The sequence below is a fragment of the Arachis duranensis genome, chromosome 3 (genome assembly GCF_000817695.3).
Source record: "Arachis duranensis cultivar V14167 chromosome 3, aradu.V14167.gnm2.J7QH, whole genome shotgun sequence".
In the NCBI taxonomy this organism is placed as follows: Eukaryota; Viridiplantae; Streptophyta; class Magnoliopsida; order Fabales; family Fabaceae; genus Arachis; species Arachis duranensis.
Window position 1 is genome coordinate 20,316,308 of NC_029774.3, and position 19,732 is coordinate 20,336,039.

Consider the following 19,732-nt stretch of genomic DNA (forward strand, 5'->3'; position numbering starts at 1 on the left):
TCTCTCTCTCTCTCTCTCTCTCTCTCTCTCTCTCTCTCTCTCTCTTTTTGGGTACCTTAAAAGCCCGTTATATATCCCTTTTCTTTCGCACACGCCACATTTGTTTTTTCATTTAACTTTCTATATCGAAAACCCCCCATCATATCGTTCGATTGTTTTTTTCCGATCGACCCACATCTGTTTGTGACGAAAAACAGAGTCTTTTGGGGGAGATAATAATAATAATGGCGAATGGAGAGAGTGGGGTAGTGGCAGCAATCTTCAGTGAGGATGAGCTGAGTGAGGTGAGTGGCGTGAAGCGAGTTGGTGACTATGTTGAAATCACGTGCGGTTGTACTAGCCACAGGTATGGTGATGCTGTTGGAAGGCTTAGGGTTTTCGTTAATGGCTACCTTGAAATCACTTGTGAATGCACCCCTGGTTGCCAAGAAGGTTCTCTCTCTCTCTCTAAATATTTGTTATGTTTATGGATGTGCATGTGTGTTGTGTGAGGGTTAGTCTTTTTTTTTATACACACTTAAAGTGTATGTTGAATTGTCCCAGTGAAACTTGTTTGGGTTTTGATATAACCTATTATATTGTATTGAGCTAGTGGAACGAGAAATGTGGAAAATTCTTCATTAACACGTTTGAAGATAGGTTATTTCTAACTAAGGTTTGTACATATTTAATAACATAGCATAATAATATAGAAGCATAACCATGACGGTAGTTTGAGGTGTGATCTTTGTTATTCCAAGGTCATTAATTTAAGTGTGTTTGACAGAGTAGAATAGTGTAAGCTTTTAGCTGCTAATAGATACAATGTAGTTCTTGGTTTGGAATGTATGATATGCTACTATGTACAATCTAATTTCATTCACTGTGTAGTTAGAACATGATTGACTATGTGCTCCGGTACAGAAGGAATTGAATAGTACCTCTCTTGTTTGCGACAATGCAGGATGGTATCATATAGCTTCAACCTAATACATGAAATAGTGACTTGATAATTGAATTTTAGTAGAGATTTTACATGTGATCATGATTGATCTTGAAAGCCATGAAATATTGAATTAGAAAATTTTCTTTATAACAGTGTTTTCCTTCATGTCCCTATTGTATAGTCTCAGTACATGAAGTTATAATGAATACAAATAGCACATTTCATCATTTTAACTGTGTTTTTTTGTTGATGTTAGACAAGTTGAGTCCTTCTGCATTTGAGAAACACTCTGGAAGAGAAACAGCTCGAAAGTGGAAGAACAACATATGGGTAATAGTGAAGGGTGAGAAGGTTCCATTGTTCAAAACAGTGCTACTCAAATACTACAACCAAGTTTCAAAAGCTGCTGCTCTTAAATCCCAAAGTGGAAGGTCACACCGTGATGAGTTTGTTAGGTGCACAGTGGAAATGTTCTGATCTCCAATATGACAAGTATGCATGTCTTGTTTCTTATCTTTCTCTTGCATTTCAATAGTGCATGCTTTTATTGCTGATATCAATAATAAATGTATGTACATAGCTTGTGTTGATTTAGTGTTGATATATATTTAGTAATTAGAGTAAGTAATTAATGTCCTTGTTTTTATTTTGTTTAAGCCTAATTGTGTCTTCCATTTTATACATGATAAATTCATCATTGGATGGGGGTGTTAGTCCAAATTTATTGATGTATCCATTAGCTTTGACCTCTTTATATTTGTTTTTTGTTTTAATCATGGTTAGTTGACTTGAGAGTGAATCTGATCAATTTCCTTTAACTAATAAGAAACATTTTCGTGCAAATAGAGAAATGGTTTTTTCACCCTCAATCTTCTTTTCATGAATTAAGATTTAGTTGATTAAAGTCATATAATAATAAAATAAATCAGCTTAGTATAGAAGAAAATATAAGTTCATGTTTTTGAACTTATCTGAATATGAACAAATTAATCCTTTCTAATTATCCAAGGGTTATACACTAATAACATACTGTTCCTTCATATTGGATTTGATGCAGATACTTTTTAAAATACTAGTAGTCAAATCACAATACTGTTTTCTGAGTAACTAATTTACATTGATATGGACATTTTGTATAGTGTCAGAATATATATTATGTATATGGTGTAACGTTACTTTAAGTAATGCAAAATATAATAAATAAGTGTTAAGTCCATTATTTGATCTCATTATAATGAAAATTTGACATAGTATGTAGTAATATTTTATTGATCTCTATGTATGCTAGTACTTAACAGCTATTAGTGATAGCCATTAACATCATTTACTGTGTCTGGGAGATGCTATCATGCATTTATGAAATTATTCTGAAGAACATTTACTAACATCTTCTAATGAAAACAAAGATCAAACTGATGGGGATTTTCCAATTAAGTGTACATTGCATTGCATATATAAATGATTGATTTAAAATCTGAAAATAAGAGAATCTTTTCTATGGTATTAAGATATAGAAAACAGTATCAGTAGTTCAGTACCAATGAAAATTACAACTTACAAGTACTGGCTTGTTTTCACACAGTGTTTGGCTGTTAAGTTGTATGGAATATCTTAAAGTTCAAGTTTTTTGGGCACATTCCTTACTACACTAATGGTGCTGTTATATATTATACTTGATGGAGAATTTGATTAATAGTAGCTTCTTTCAGAATTACATGTGATGATGAAGAAGAACGAGGGAGCCGCAGAGTATACAGGGGATGCACTCGCTCTCCGACATGCAAAGGTTGCACCTCCTGTGTCTGCTTCGGCTGCAGTATCTGCCGCTTTTCAGATTGCAGCTGCCAGACTTGTACTGACTTCACAAGCAATGTCAAAGTTTGATATTCATCCATCTTCTTCATATAGGCTTGTTTATGCCTATATCAATATTTTTAATTTTCTAATTGGACTCAACTTCCAGTCTGAATTCATCAATCATTGTTCTCATTGACTGGATCATAAAATTACAATGTTAGTGATTCTGATTCTGTTCTCTCTCATAATGTTTTACCTAATATAGTCATACATTGATTCTTAGTAGTGAATAAATTTGTTCTAGACCTCCATATTTATCAATAGAAAAATCAACAGATCAAGAAAGTAGTGGTGTTAATTGTGATATACAAGTGATGGTGACATAGTGCGACCAGCATCGTTGTTTTGGGAATTATTGGGTAGTAGTGTGAAGATTTTGTACCCCAATAATGTCCAAGTTGTTGTTTGTGTATTAATGATTGGAGGAGTTACCATAGACAATAACAATGAGTGGAGTGGAGTCGAGGAGTTACCATAAACAAGTCATTGTTAAGGGGAGCGCTTCACCACATGCTTATATAGGCACTACCTTTAGATGCTCAGAGAGGACTCACTTTCTCCTTTCTTTACCTTGGACTAATATCAAATGAAGTGTAACAGTGTAAAACATTTTTTATATCTAAAAATACAAGTCACTTCAATGTTGATATGTCTAAAATTGTTGTCTTGGTTTTGTTTTGCCTCATCTTTTTATTAGTTTTTTTTTTAAATCCTTATTGTCTGTAAACTGATCGTGAGTAATTATATTTATAAAATAAGATTAAATTACTTACAAGGACAAAAAATAGAAGTTTGGATACTATTATCTATTAAATCTATTTACACCTTTCAAAGTAGTTATAAATTATAATAACCAAAATTTAGTTCTGGTAATAAAAACAAAAATTGACAGAATTAATATTTAAATTTGTCTATGAAAAATTACCTAATTTCTAAAAAATTTGATCAATCAAAGTAATTCATGAAAGATATAACTATAAGTTAAATTAGTCTTTTCATCATTTAGAGGGAAACAACATGATGACAAAAATGAATTTTGAGTATTAACCGGAAATAAATTCTCTCAATTTTTTTTAACAATTGAGAGATTTAAATGTAATTTCTCACTATTAATTTTGTAAGTGGGATCAAAATAAATATGAGAGAGAAAACAATAAAAGGTTAGAGATTACATTTTATACGCTCAATTTTTTTTAACAATTAAGAGGATCCATTTCCGTATTAACCCAAAAGTGATAGGATGACTTGTTTTGACAAAACTTTCGCAAACAAAAATCCATTCCGAATCTATTCAAGGCAAACACTTCCAAAACTACTAATTATACATGTAACTAAAGTTTTAGACCTCTTCTATTTCAAGAGCTCATTGAATTCATTCTTTTCTTTAAAAAAAAAATAAAAGGATAGGTTTTCATCAAATTTACAAGCCCCAACTTATTGGAATGTGCTACGAGCACACAACACAATAACCTTCACTTGGCTGGTCTCCATCCTTTCCTACCACCCCTACCACCACCATGAAATGTTTTCCCTCCATTATTACTAGCAGATGCACCCGGATGAAATTGAGGAGGACCACCTCGATTAGGACTAGATTGTGCCGACAATTCATTGTGTGGAAAACCCTGTTGCACCATAGGTGGTTGCTGAATCTGCGGGAAGGGTGGGGAGTTCAACCCAAATGCCATTTGGTTTTGAGCCATAAGCCCCTGCGCATATATGGCGGCTTGTGCAAGTATATTTTGCTGGACCACCCCAGGCAACATTGCTCCCTGAGGCAACTGCTGTTGAAATGGAACTCCGGGCATTGCCATTGGCAACTGATGAGGAAATTGAGTGTTTTGCGGGCACCAAGGCATGCCATTCGTTGGAAATATGTTAGGAATAACAGTAGGCAATGGCTGCTGCAGAAGTGTTGCCCCATTTGTCCAAACTCCATTGGGTGGGATGTTAGGACCTGCGTTTGAGTTTGGAATCGGAAATGGTGGAAATGCAGAAGTTCCGGCAAAAGGGCCTTGTCCTTGGCCTGGAAAAGGTAAACAATTTCTGCGATCATGAGGTGGTGCGGCAGGTGGAGCAGATGCTTTGGGGATGGAAGTTACCGCATGCTTTTGTGGTGAAACCTTCTTTTTATTATGTTTACTCTTACTAGGATTTTGATCATTTGGACCTCTCTTGGCCATTCTTTGCATTCTCCTGTATTCCGCTTCCTTCTCATCATCTGAAAACTCTAATTCATCGGACAACTCTTCGTCGTTTGCACCAGATGCATCATAACCTTTCTTGTAAAGATCCTTGTTATTAAGCACATAATTGGCGAATTCAGGGACGAATGAGATTGAGGTTCCCCCTTGGACCTCAGTTGGTACTTCATTTTCGGAATTGTACCTCACAACATAATATGGGTTTTTGACTGGTCCAAAGATTTCATCAATTAATCCTAGTGGTTTTCTACTTTCAGTTATCCAGAGGATAGAACCTTCGCTAAGAGGATCATGCTTCTCAACTCCTTCCACAATGACCTTAGCACCGAGTTTCTGTAAAATGAGAAACTTGAGAGATTATTCCGACAATAAACTATACCCTACTAATCTATTTCCACTGGTCATACGCTAAAACAAACACCTAATTCAAACAGAGGGTCACCGAGCAACTAAAGAAATTAACGAAATCAACAAAGTGTGTAATAGATTGCTCATTTCATTTCTTTTAATAGTACCAAGGTTCTTGTGAGCTTACCGACATAACAACTCCCACTGGCCGCATCTGATGACTTGGTTCTAAGATCACATTAATCGGGGGTACTGGAGGGAGATCCTGCAAAAGTTTACACCAATCAAAAGAAATCCCAAAAGCAAAACAAACTTGCAGAATTGCACAAAGCTAGACCTAAAGTTACTCAAACTGGATGCATGTATCATGCTCAATACAAAGCATTCTTCATCATTAATTCAACATTGCATCAACTGTCAAGGGATTTTCAAATTTTCTTTTGTATTACATTCTAATTTCCATTGCTTCCAACTTAATAGAAACTTTCAAAACAATATCCGAAACAAAATATTCCCCCTGAACAAACCAAACAAAAACAAAGATCTTTGAACTGAAATCAAAACAATCCAATCCTGAGTTCCCCACTACAACATTTATGTCATGTGAAAATCCCACACAAGAAAAGACATAATACATGCTACAGAGCCTGTATCAGAAGAGCTCAAAGTCGAAAGAGTAACCAGTGCTAATATCAAACTGATTAAACATGACAAGAACATAACAAAAAATTTCTCAGCAAATTTAAACTCATCAGTGTATATGCATAAAGTTCCTATGCGACCAGCATCACATTTACAAACATCTTTAGTTACTAAATAGCTAATAGTTTAATTTACCTTCTCTGTTAAAAGCAGCAATAAAAGATTATATTTTTTTTTCCAATGAAGCAGCATTAAAACAAATAAAATCCAAAATCTAAATAGCAAATATAATCAATAAGAGTCATACCTCAAGTTCATTCTTTGATTTAATGGGTTCTCCTCCTCCAACATCAGCTTCATCATCATCACCGTCACCACCATCATCTTCCATGATCCAACTAACCATCTTTTCTCCATCATCATCATCATCGGAACCATCAATCTCACCTTCTTCAACTTCTACGTCAGCATCAGCATCTTCCCCATTCTCTTCCTCCTCCTCATCATCATCATCACTGTCACTATCCCCGCTACCGCTTTCCTCAGAACTTGAAGAAGAAGACTCCGACGATGATGACGTGGAACTCTCAGACTCTTCATCACTTTCACTCTCGGCTTCAATTTCAGCTTTAACTTCTGCTTCAGAGGCACCCAATAAGCTGATTTTCTCTACGGCTTCCTCAATGGCGCACCCCAAAGTCTCAACCTTTTCACAGTTCGACTTTATGGGTCCATTGGAATTCGGATCGAGACCCGACCCGTTTGTATCGGCGAGTGGAACACCATCGGTGTTGTTGGTCGTGGTGGCGGCGCTGTGTTGGGAATCCATAACAGAAATAGTTATGTGCTACTGTTGGGTTAGAAAGCAACAAAACTATATTGAATGGAGGAATGAAGAATGAAGAGCGGGAAAGGCTTCAACGTTGAAAGTGAAGAGTGTAGTCCCTGGTGCGGTTTGTATTTGCGTTCTGATTTGGATGCTTAAACCCTAGCGCTCGAGGTTTTTGATAAAAGCAGTTAAAACGAAGGAACATCAATTATGTTTACCCTACGTCGTCGTTTTGTTTATGCTCCCTTTTAATTTTGAGTAATTCTCCACGTACAACTGATTTTCATACAAGTCATACAAGTCATTTATAAATACGTCGTTTTACGTTTTTTTTGTGTCTCTTTTTCTTCTTCTTCTTTCTCCGTGCTTCCTCTTCCTCTTTTTCTTCTTCTTCTTTCTCTGTGTCTCTTTTTCTTCTTTTCCTCCCTCTTTTTTTATTGAAATTTCTTCTCCTCTTTTCGTTTTCTCTTTCTCCTTCGTCAAAATCACCAGAAAAAACGAAAAAACATTATTCAAGGTACGTTTCTTGCCTTCTCTTTCTCTTTCTTCTTCTTCTTGCTACACGTTCTTCTTCCTCTTCCTGTTCTTCTTCTTCATTTACGTGCTTTTCTCTTTGTTTTCTTTCTTCGTTATTCTCGGTTTCCATTGTTTTTTGACATCAAATCGTTTTTGAAAAAGAAGCAGCAGCAGAAGATGAGGAGGAAAAAGAGAAAGAGTTTTGAATTATGCATAAGGTGTACTTCAACAAATTTTGGGTGTATTTCTTAAATTCTTTGGGTGTATTTTTGTAATCCTTTGGGTGTATTGATTTCAAGAAGAAATATACTGTCTCTCCCTATATTAGGTGTATTTCTTAAATCCTTTGGGTGTATTTCTATAATCTTTTGGGTGTATTTCTGTCGTTTGGTTTATTTCTGTAACTATTTGGGTGTATTTCTGTAATCCTTTGGATGTATTTCTATAATCGTTTGGGTGTATTTTTGTAATCGTTCGGGTGTATTTCTGAAGTTCCATCATCTTCAAAATAATTTCAAAACTTGATTTCAAAAACCATGAAAATCGAAAAAAAAGAAGGAGATCGAAGGCAAAGAGAGAACGTTTTTTCATACAAATCATACAAGTCATTTATATTCACGCTTCTTCTTCTTCTGTAACGCACGTGTTAGGCCCAACTTGTAAGACTTGTAAATAAAAATGACTTGTATATGTAGCACTTCTCTTTTATTTTTGCTCCCTCTAAGAGAGGTAATTACTATTGTGCCTAAAAGGTGATGCCAAAGCTGGCAACATATATATTACTGGCAGCAGGTATCCAATTCGCTAAAAATAAAATAGGATGCAGTGCGAATTTTGACATGTATAATAAAAAAAAGTGAGTATTAAATTCACAAATCCTTTTTTTTGTAAAAACTTAAACTAATCTACTAAATTAATTATTTAAATTACTAATTTAGTATATTTGTTATTTAAAAATAAGAAAAAATTTTTATTTGTATCCATAAAAGATGAAAATACTGACATATGTAGCCACACTAGATCGAAACTAAATTTGTATCCACACAAGATACCTTCCGTGTGACAAGACAGGATACTTTTGTCACACGGAAGATATCTTGTATGAATACAAGTTTAGTTTCGATTTAGTGTGGGTACATATGTCAGTATTTTTATCTTCTATAGGTACAAATAGTTATTTATTCTTAAAAATAATATTGTAAAAACTTAGAATTATAAAAAGAGTGACAAGATATTTATTTTTGTTTGTTATTTTAATATTATTAAGAACTTAATAATCATACTATTTATAATTTTATATTAAATTTTTTAAAATTTATTATTTTTAATTTTAATTTGAGCTTAATTTTTTATTTTTTATTTTATTAATATATACGAAATGTGAAATGATTGAATTTTATATTATTTTAGAAAAATTTAATTTTTTTGCGGGTAAGATCGAATAAGATAGAGTTAAGAACTTTAAGGTGCGAGTAGGGTTATGATTGAGAGATTCTCAACTCGAGAGTATGGTAGAGTTGAAAAATTTTCAACTCGCAGGTAGAATTAGAGTAGAGTCCAAACCCTATCATACCCTACCAATTGTCTGCTCTAATGATGCTTAATTTACCCAAAAAATTAAAAATTAATATTTAATTTAAAAAGTATAAAAGTAAATAATTTTAAAAATTTAAAATTTACTACAAAAAAATAAGTTATGCAAAATTTAGATACCAACTCATAGGCACTATAGAATTAGACTTTAAACAAACACCTAGATAAACTAATGGATAAGCTCTTTTTAAAACAGTGATGCTATACAGCCATGTAATTTTGTATCTAAGTTCTTGGCCCAACACCAAAAAAAACCAATACCATTAAATGAAATGTGAAATACACGCGCCCAACACACACGAAATACTTCTTCTCTTCTTCTTCTCTTCTCCATCACGCTTCTTCTTCTTCTCTTCTTCTTCTTCTTCTTCTTCTCCCGCGCTTCTTCTTCTTATTCTTCTTATTCTTCTTCTTCTCACGCTCGTTTACGCATGGAGCGTCTTCTTCTTCGCCTTTTTCTTCGCATTCCTCCTCCTCTTCATTCTCCTTCTTCTTTTTCGTGTTCTTTCTTCTTCACGTATTTTCTCCTTATCATAATTCTTTTGTTGTTGTTGTTGCTGTATTTTTTTTTGTCTTTTCCTCTTTCTCTCTCTAGTGAAGAAGCAGTAGAATGTGAGGAGGAAGAGTTTTGAATTGTGCAGAACAGAAATGAACCAAACATGTTATTATGGTGAAACAATTGTATAATACTAAATGAATGAAACATTATCCATTATATAAATTCAAATTTAAACATCTTTATTTCTGCATAATGAACTGAATACGTACTCATGATGAAACAATTGTATAATACTGAGTGAACGAAACATAGTCCATTATATAAAATCAAATTCAAACAGCTTTCTGTATAATGAACTGAACAGTACTCATGATAAAATAATTGTATAGTACTGAGTGAACAAAACATAATCTATTATATAAAATCAAATTCGAACAGCTTTTTATATAATGAACCAAACATGTACTCATGGTGAAACAATTGTATAGTATTGAGTGAACAAAACATAATCCATTATATAAAATCAAATTCAAACAGCTTTCTATATAATGAACCGAACACAGTACTCATGGTGAAACAATTGTATAGTACTAAGTGAACGAAATATAATCCATTATATAAAATCAAATTCAAATAGATTATCAATTCAATTCAATTCAATTCAAATTAGCAATTGCATTCCATTCAATTCGATTCAAAATTGAATAATCCAAACTTCGTCAGTGTGATTTGTTTTAGAAGAATAATCCAAATTGCTCTTATTCAACTGATTTGAAGTTGAGTCATTCATTATTTCAATTCAGAAGTGCAGATCGAAGAAGAATAGGAAGAAGATAAATGCAACGTAACCAGATTGAAAGAAGAAAACGACAAGATGAACGTGACCAGAGGAGAACGACGAAGGCAATGCAGATCAATAAGGGAGAACGCGAGCATATTTACGTTGAGCAAAGCTTTAGGTTGTAGCACGTTATATGTAGCGCGTGTATGACAAACGAGTGAGGGGGGATAGAAGTGTGTCTGACCAATATTGCTTGGATAACTTGGATGTATTTTTTATATAGATGTAGAGCATTATTATTTTTTAAAATGATGTGATTATAAAGTAATAAAGTATTTGTTTGGATGTCATTAAATTATTAGTTTTTTAATATATTTGACAAAATTTTAATAATAAAAATAAAAATACTAAAAAATAAAAAATAAAATACTTACTAAATAAAAATATATTTTTATATAATATATCTAAATATAAAATTAGGGGCTATACTACACATTTAAGTATTTTTTCATCTAAGTTTTATACAAGTAGGTCTAACACCAACAAAAATCATTCTCATTAAAAGAGTGACATTACACGTGCTTCTTCTCCCCCCCGGCGCTTCTTCTTCTTCTCTTCCCCGCGCTTCTTCTTCTTCTTCTTCTTCTTATTTCAAATGCACGCATACGTCACCTTCTTCTTCTTTCAAATTCATGTATATCTCCTCCTCCTCCTCCTCCTCCTTCTTCCCTTCTTCTTTCATTATCGTCATCACCAACAACACCAATATTTTGCTAATGGATTATTTTTTTCAACTGAATTGAATGGAATGCAATTACTAAATTGAATTGAATTGAATTGAATGGACGCATGTGTTATGAATCTGAATTGAATTGATAATCTCTACATCGAATTTGATTTTATATAAGGGATTATGTTTCGTTCATTCAGTACTATACAATTGTTTCACCATGAGTACGTGTTCGGTTCATTATGCAGAAAGCTGTTTGAATTTAATTTTATATAATGGATTTTGTTTCGTTCATTCAATACTATACAATTGTTTCATCATGAGTACGTGTTCGGTTCATTATGCAGAAAGCTATTTAAATTTGATTTTATATAATGGATTATGTTTCATTCATTTAGTACTATACAATTGTTTCACCATAATAATATGTTCGGTTCATTACTGTTCTGTACAATTCAAAACTCTTTCTCCGCACCTTCTACTGCTTCTTCACCAAGAAGAGAAGGAGAAAAATACAAAAAAAAATACAGTAGCAACAACATCAAAAGAATGACGCTAAGGAGAAAACCGTGAAGAAGAAGGAACGCAAAAAAGAAGGAGGAGAATGAGGAACGCGAAGAAGAAGTCGAAGAAGAAGACGCTCCGTGCGTAAATGAGCGTGAGAAGAAGAATCATGGGAGAAGAAGAAGAAGAAGAAGTGCAGGGGAGATGAGAAGAAGGAGAAGAGAAGAAGCATGAGGAAAGAAGAAAGCGGAAAAAGCGCGTGACCTAAAATTATTTGGATGAACATGGATGTCAAAATTGTTTAGATGTGGAGAATATTTCTAAAATTAATTTTACTTTTTTAAAAGATCTTATAAAAAAAGATTACTTGAAAAAAATCTTTTCGTAAAAACTCGCCCAAATAAACTCAAAATTAGATTTTACAGTATTTTTAATAGGGGTGGCAAAAGGGCTGAATCCGCTAAAAAGGATGGGTCGAGCTAAGATTTGAAACCCGCTAAATAAAAAAATATTCGCAAGTTTTTGCGGGGTGCAGTGGGCTGCTCCACTGGATTAAAGGTTGTTTTATTTTCTATTTATATTAAATAAAAGAGATATCAGTGCTACAAAAATTAACAATTATATAATTTTAAACATATATTTTTTATTTTTTTATTTTTTTAATTATTAACTTTGTTTATTTTATTTATATTCATATATACGCTCAAATTATGTGACTTATTTTTCAAAATAAAGATGATTTTATTGACGATATTATTTTAAACAATTATATTAAAGTTAAAATTAAAAAAAAAGTAAAAAAAATATTGTAATTTGACTATTTTTTATTTGTATTTAATTTTTAATTATATTTTTTATTAATTTTTAATTTATTTTAAAGAAGGAGTTAAGTGGGCTAGCCCATCAACCTATAAGATGAGTTAGCATTAGCATCTTAAACCCACTTTACCAGCCTACCCCATTTTTAGAATAGGCCTTGGCGGGGTGGGCGGAGTGGGGCTGACTTTTTGCTTTGTCATCTCTAATCTTCAATGTTAACTTTTATTTCAGTTTTGTTTTAGATCTCACAAAGTATTATATTAGTATTTGTAGGATCCTGTATAATAAGAGTCTTGCTACACATTCAAGCATTTTAGCAACTAAGTTGGATCAAATAAAAAAAAAATCAATTTCATTAGTAAAAGTGTGTTATATATGCTCCAACTCTCTACTAACGCAAGCGACAAAACATTTAACTTACCGTGCTCTTTAATATGAATACATTCTAAAAAAACGGTTTCTAGAAATTTTAAACCACTCTCAAAATCTTTGTAAAAACTCAGAAAAATTCTTTACGCTAGATTTGAAATTTTCAACAAAAAATACTGAAAAAAAGACAATACATTATTGAAGGTAATAAGAATCTAAGTTGTCAATTTCTATTTACCTTTTGCTTATTCTCTTGTATTCTGTCTCGTGAAGCACTAGATACTCATATTTCTGTGGCTAATTGAGTCTTATTTGTTTGCTTGTTTTGAATTGAGTTTGTGTGTCGTAATCACTAACTACTTTCGGTGGCAAAAAACATGCATTATGACACAGGCTCTTGAATATGCTTTGTGAGTACTTTCAAAACTAATATGAAAAAGTATAAAATTAGGGATGATCCAAAATTTCTCTGTTACACCACCTTGAGTCTTCACACTAGTTGTAGCCTCATCATACATGTTTTTAATTACACGAATATATGCAATTCTTACTCTCTTCTTTTCCAAAACCTTCCATAAAACCTCCATTGACACTCTATCGTACGCTTTTTCCAAATCAATAAACACCATATATAGATTCTTTTTATTACTATGATACCTCTCCATCATCATTTTTAACATGTATGTAGCTTTCTGCCTGGCATAAAATTAAATTGGTTTTCTGATCTGTTACTTGTGTCTCTTGTCTTAATTTCCGTTCTATCACCCTTTTCCATAATTTCATGATATAACTCATGAATTTGATCTTTCTATATTTTTCGCAACTCTTTATATCCCCTTATTTTTGTATATAGGTATCAAGTTGTTATTTCTCCACTCATCTCATATGTTTTTTTACATTAAAATCTATTAAAAAACTTGATTAACATGCCTTTCATAAAATCAAAATTTTATTTAAACCTTATTTTTTATCTTAATAAAATTTAATAAAATAACAAAAAAGAGAAATTTTATTCCAATTTCAATTAAAGTATAAAAGTTAGCTATAAGGATAATTATAATTACATATAGACACATAAAACTATTATGCTTTTTTAAATAAGTTCAGTGAAAAGTTAGCTAAGTTAGATAATTTTGTTGAAATTATTGAAAATTTAACTAAGTTGGCTAATCTTATTAATATTATAGTATTACAAAAAAAAGTTATATAACTAAAACTTCAACTGTAAAATATTTACAAAAATACTTATATTTAAATAGTATTGTGAAAAGTTAAAAATAAATTAATGTGAAGATTAATTTTATTCATAATATTCAATTTTAGACACTAAAATAAATACATCCTTATAAATTTATAGGCCAATTTAATGTACTTAAATAAATAATATTATAATATGTGATACGATTATCCGTATCAGCAACTCGATAACGAAAAATGAAAAATTAAAGTGATGCACTTTTTGTCATTCAGATTTGTTCAATTGGGGTGCATAAATCTCTTCCAGTGTTACCCACTACAACTATAGTCACCATGCAACTCCCCAATTTATAATGCTGAAAGCTGTCATCTGACAGTATCACCAAATATTTACTGTCCACTAATAACTTTTCGCTATGCATTATTGGACTGGACATCTATACTGGTGGAAAGCTGAACTGCTCATGCTTAATTTCTCCACATAATTAATATAGCTGGTTGTGCGCCATGTGAATCAATACTTCAACAGCATTGAAACTGTACTGCTCCTGAATTAAGATCGGTTCTCGCACCCAAAACTGATGAGAGAATAAAAAATGGTCATGGAGGGAGGAACATATTTGATCCATGTGGTCTGCCTTATGCATATTGCTTACTTTCATTTTCAATTTCCAAATAAATAATTGATACACATTTTCAGCATTTTAAGCTACCTCAATTCTTGTTCAATCCGCCTCCTTATAGTTGCAAGTTGCAACTCTCAAACAAATAATATGTAATAGTAAAGAACAAAAAAATGCACAAAGGCACAGATAGAAGCGATCATGATTCTCAAATTAACATGGAAGTGATTGACTACAACATATAATGAAGAAAAAGAATAATTAGCAAACACAAAAAAAGCAGAAGATAAATTAGACTACTAACTACTCATAGTTGGTGAAGTTCATGGTGAACTTCTATTCAAATCCATCTCAATGTATGTTGTAAAGAACAGAAAGAAGTCAAATTGCATTTCACGATTGGATGACGATGATGGTGGGTGGAGGGACTAATGGTAGGAGCGAAGAACAGCACCGCAAAAAGTGCAGATAATGGCTCTCCAAGACTTGCAGTAAAAGGGAACACAGCAAAACCTGGTGGCGGTTTTCATGTCGGCCACGCTAGCTCCACCGCCGCACCGGCTGCATATTCCCGCCGCCGGTTTGCTCCTCCGTACTTTCCGCGTTTGGTCCACCAAGAAACAGAAGCATACCATGATGCTTTGCTTTGCTTAACTAGCTTCCTTATTCAACTTTCTTTTTCTTTGAGCCAAGTGAAGTGAGACAAAGAACGAGGATCGAAAAGCAAGGGCGTCGTTATGGGCTATTATATAGTAGTATGGATAAATACCAAACAAAAAAGAAAAAAAGTTAATAAAAACTAAAAAGACAATCATGCTCCAACATGGGGATTTTTTTTAACAAATAAAAATATTTCATATTTTTTTTAGTTAATACTTTTAAATATTATTAACTAATTATTGGTTCAACAAAATAAATTATATTGATCATACAGGATCTTTTATTAATAATTACGAATATAATTTAATTATATTATTGTAAAAAATAATTATTCAAATAACATATTATTATTAATTAATTTAATAATTAATTTTTTATAAGTTTAATTATTTTATCCGTTGCTATAATTTTATCAAATTTTTAATTGGACTTTATATTTTTTCTATTCAATTGAATCTCTATATCATATTAAATTTTGTAATTAAATTCTTATCGCAACAAAAACGTTGAAATTAATAAAGTATTCTATTAAACAAAATGAATATGACTAATTTAGTTGATTCTAATATTTCTGGGATGATAAGAACTTAATTTAAAATTTAGGGTAAAGTACTAAATTGATCCTCTATGTTTGGGCGTAATTCTGTTTTAGTCCTTAAAGTTTAAAGTGTCTTATTTGAATCCAAAAAAGTTTCATTTAGCATCAATTTAGTCCCATAGAGGTCAAAGTTAAATAATTATCGAAATGTCATACATAATAACAGTACAGGAACAAAATCGATAATCTGGAGAATAAGTTCAAACTCCAGAGGCACAAAATTAACCGTAGATGCATCAATACATTTATTTATTATTTTTTTATAATATAAATAAAATATTTTTTATAGAACTAAAGAGAATAATAAATAAATGTATTGATACATCAACGGTTAATTTTGTGTCTCTGCTTGTACTTGTTCTTCAGATTATCGATTTTGTCCTTGTACTGTTGTTCTGTAGGACATTTTATTAATTATTTAATTTTGACATTACTGTAGGACTAAATTAACGATAAATAATTTTTTTTGATTTAAATAAGACACTTTAAACCTTAAGGATTAAAACAGAATTACACCCATACATAAAGAACTAATTTAATACTTTATTCTAAAATCTAATATGATATACAAACTTAATTTAAAAAATATATAAAAATTTAATTAAAAATTTGATTAAAATTATAAAAACTAACCGAATAATTAAATTTTTTTAGACTTATAAAATTATTTTATAAAAACTAGTTGGTAAACACCAGTTAACATAAAAATTTGATATATTATTTAGATTCTAAATGCACAATTTTTAAATAAATGTAAGTTTTTTATTTAGTAGATTATTAATTAATTTTTATTGTGCTCCTAAACGCATTAAATGCAAAAATAATGATGCGGTATGGTCCATTCATTACAATTTGAAAGGAAAAGTTTAGGGACAGCAGTTTTATTGAATTTTGATCAACATGTAATCAACAAAGGAAGGTGAGCCATTAGATGAAATTTCATACCAATTTTATATCATCAAATCATCATTAATGACTAATTGATAGTTAACAATCACAAAAATTGCTGTCCTTAACATTGCTGATTTGTAAATTCGTTTTACGTTTAAAGTTCGAGCAATGTTTTAGAAGTGAGACAGTGGGTTAGAATCTCAACCGTTGGATTTGTTGAAGTGAAGTGGGCTATGGGATAGTTGTTCGAATTTTAGTGAAGGTGGGACTGCGGTGGTCCCTAGGGTCAACAACTGGTCAATAGCTGTGAGTGGCCTGTGATATTGTTCCACGTGTGTGGTCCAGCTGGAAGAATAACTATGGTAGTGGGGCGATGCACCTTGATATCTGGTGCGTCCACGTGGCAACTCTTGGGGATTGCTTGTTAAAGCCTCAAAGGGGTGTTCAGTCTGGTCCCAAATCCAATCGGAATCTAAGGTTACGTCATTTTATTTTAATATGGTATAAATTTCGGATGGAGTTCATCCAGTAAATTTGGCCTAGCTTAAGTTTTAAGTTTTGCAGTCGTATTTTATAATTCAAATATATATTTTATGTTAAAATTATTAAAATAAATCCAGATATTTCAAACTAAAATCAATTTTAAATCTTTAAAATAGATCTAATAAAATGTTTGTATCAAATCCAAGTCTAATTAATTCCGAGTCTGTGGATATGCACCCCTAGTTGCAATGAATAGGGGGCCAAGATGGTGTAGTGAAATATAAATATGGACACAGGTGGTTGTTGATAGGTCCTTGTTGATTTTATTGTACAAATAATAAGTTAGGCATTTGCTTCTTTTTCACTATTATGCAAATGCAATTGAACAAATCAAGCAAGTGTAAGGGTATATAATATATATATTAATTTGTAATTATTTTCCGGATATAGCTAAACACAAAAACAATAATACTTATACTATGTTTTGTGCATATCAAGAATATATATTTCTTTTATATTAAAAATTATATTCTTTTTTTCTCTTTAATTTTATTTAAAATACCAAAAATATATACACAAAAATACATAAAAAAATTTTGTGCATAAAAAATATAAAATATAATATTTATTATTTATTTTAAATTTTATATAAAATATTTTTAACAATATTTTTAACAAATATGGTTGGCAAGACTCTTATTTTTATTTAAAAAAAAAGAGATAGAGCAACTAATGTGCAAATTATCAATTTAGTTTTTACCATTGACACCTCAATTCGAACTTTTTTTAATATTCAGTTTGTAGTAGTGTATCTTATTAAAATAATACAAAAGATGTATTTAATACGGTTATGAGAGGCGATCACTTAAAATTATGGCTTTTTTATATAAATAAATATTAGAAATACATTATTTATTAAAATACGCAGCATGAGAAAATATTCCCAAAATGTGCAGGATCATATCAAATGGGTCGTCCGCGAAATGAAATTTCACTCCAAGTCAAGTCCAGCGGCCGCGAAATGGACCTAACAACAGCAGGCACCCAACTTCGCTAATGGCAGCCACGAAATGGTGCACATCAGGCCTGGCGCACACAAGATGGGCCACTTCTCGGGTAGCGACCACGAAATGGTTCCATTACGCCGGTGGCACACACGAGTTGGTCTCTTCCTTTGTGGCGCCCACGAATTGGATGGTCAAGGCTGCAAGAATTCAGCAAGCTCCAGTTTTCGTACCTCATATGTATTGGTTGTATTGGGTGGCCAAAGACAGTTGGGAAGGAAGCTGGGAATAAAAGGGTGTTGGGGAGGAGACTTGAAGTACGGTTGAAAGAAAAAGGGTTAAAAAAAAGTGTTGGTGCTAAAAGAAAGTTTTGCCGAGGTTGATGTGTGGTGCTGTGTTTGAGGGAAAAAAAAAGTAACATGAAGTGCACCAATTCGTGAATGCTCCTTGTATTGGGCATTTTGCTGGCGCCAGACCTGAGATGCCCCCCAATTTCGTGTACGTCGACCATGATATGCCATCTGCTGCTGTCAGGTTCATTTCACGGCCGCCGGACCTGAGTTGGAGTGAAACTCCATTTCGTGGGCGCTGCATCTGATATAGCCCTGCGCATTTTAGGAAGACTTTTTACTGGTGCGTATTTTAGTAAATAATGTATTTCTAATATTTATTTATATAAAAAAGCCTAAAATTATAATAGAAAAATGACGTCGACGTTTACTATAAAACGACGACAACGTTGTGTACAAAATTAAAATATCAAAATGGTTTTGATGTTTGTGTTACAAAATTTTAAAAAACTTCTTAATCAAAACGTTGGCGCCATTTTTCTTTTTAAGTATTAAAAAAATATTACACACACGCAGGTAACATTTTGTACGTTTCATAGCAGTATATAACTTATTTGTACAAAAATAACTAAATATATCAAAAAATATCTAAAATGGTCTCTAAATTTTAAATTGTTATCCAATTTAATCCTTCACTTTAATAAATGATCAATTAAATTCTTGAAATTCTAAAACATGCATCTCTGTTACTCCTTTAAAGAAGTGTCGTCTAAACGTCAAAGACATAAAACGTGAAGTGCGAGATGGACATTTCAACTGAATGCTAATGTGTACGAAAGTTGAATGTGATTTAAATTGGTATCCAAAATTGCTTAATAATGTCCATATTAGTCCATCTTCCATTATAAAATCCTAATTCCCAATTTTTTGTCTTCTCTTCTTCAAATAAACTATTCGTACCGGTCCCCCATTCTCAATGTTTCTCCACCTTCCTCTGCCACAACGCCAAGGTGGAGGATTTGCTAGTGGTGGCGTTGTGCCGAGATCAATGCGCCTTTCTCGACAAAGCTATCCACTAGAGGTATGCTCTCGTGGCGGCGCACATGGCATACATCAAGAAAGACAGGGAATCAGCGGCAGGAGACAGTGCCGCCTCTCCTTTGCCTTCCCCTCTGACAAAAGCTCACCTAGCGAAGCACGCTTTTCCTTCGTCTTCTTTTCCTCACTCTGATGCCAGCTCCCACCACCTTCCCCTCCAAGAGCTTCTTTGAGTGATTTTGTCAACTTTTTCGACAACAACGACGATGAAAAGTACTATCTTTAGACACAATATACTCACAATCGTGACTCTAGGGAAGTTCAAGAGGAGA

The 19,732-nt window shown here is 32.4% G+C and overlaps 3 protein-coding genes across 3 annotated transcripts; 1 reads left to right on the forward strand and 2 right to left on the reverse strand.

Annotated features, from left to right (window-relative positions):
* The first annotated feature begins 6 nt into the window (after positions 1 to 6).
* Positions 7 to 2,955, forward strand: LOC107477900 (protein ULTRAPETALA 1-like). The gene is given in 4 exon segments (XM_016097993.3): positions 7 to 432; positions 1,182 to 1,383; positions 1,385 to 1,417; positions 2,635 to 2,955. Coding segments are annotated over 4 exon segments (618 nt in total). The 5' UTR covers positions 7 to 224; the 3' UTR covers positions 2,810 to 2,955.
* Positions 2,956 to 4,042: 1,087 nt separating this feature from the next.
* LOC107477899 (H/ACA ribonucleoprotein complex non-core subunit NAF1) lies at positions 4,043 to 7,014 on the reverse strand. The gene is made up of 3 exons (XM_016097992.3): positions 6,284 to 7,014; positions 5,522 to 5,599; positions 4,043 to 5,319 (listed from the first exon to the last, which is right to left on the reverse strand). The coding sequence occupies exons 1-3, from the start codon at positions 6,803 to 6,805 to the stop codon at positions 4,255 to 4,257; spliced, it is 1,665 nt and encodes a 554-aa protein (XP_015953478.1). The 5' UTR covers positions 6,806 to 7,014; the 3' UTR covers positions 4,043 to 4,254.
* A 7,622-nt stretch (positions 7,015 to 14,636) lies between these two features.
* On the reverse strand, positions 14,637 to 15,143 carry LOC107477976 (uncharacterized). The gene has a single exon (XM_016098066.3). It carries the CDS (start codon positions 15,069 to 15,071, stop codon positions 14,865 to 14,867), a length of 207 nt encoding a protein of 68 aa, XP_015953552.1. The 5' UTR covers positions 15,072 to 15,143; the 3' UTR covers positions 14,637 to 14,864.
* Positions 15,144 to 19,732: the final 4,589 nt, after the last annotated feature.

Coding starts and splice junctions, on each gene's coding strand:
- LOC107477976 (XM_016098066.3), bottom strand. CDS start 15,071: ATGGTATGCTTCTGTTTCTTGGTGGACCAAACGCGGAAAGTACGGAGG.
- LOC107477899 (XM_016097992.3), bottom strand. CDS start 6,805: ATGGATTCCCAACACAGCGCCGCCACCACGACCAACAACACCGATGGT. Junction 5,600..6,283: donor AATCAAAGAATGAACTTGAG/GTATGACTCTTA, acceptor AAACTTTTGCAG/GATCTCCCTCCAGTACCCCC. Junction 5,320..5,521: donor CAGTGGGAGTTGTTATGTCG/GTAAGCTCACAA, acceptor CTCATTTTACAG/AAACTCGGTGCTAAGGTCAT.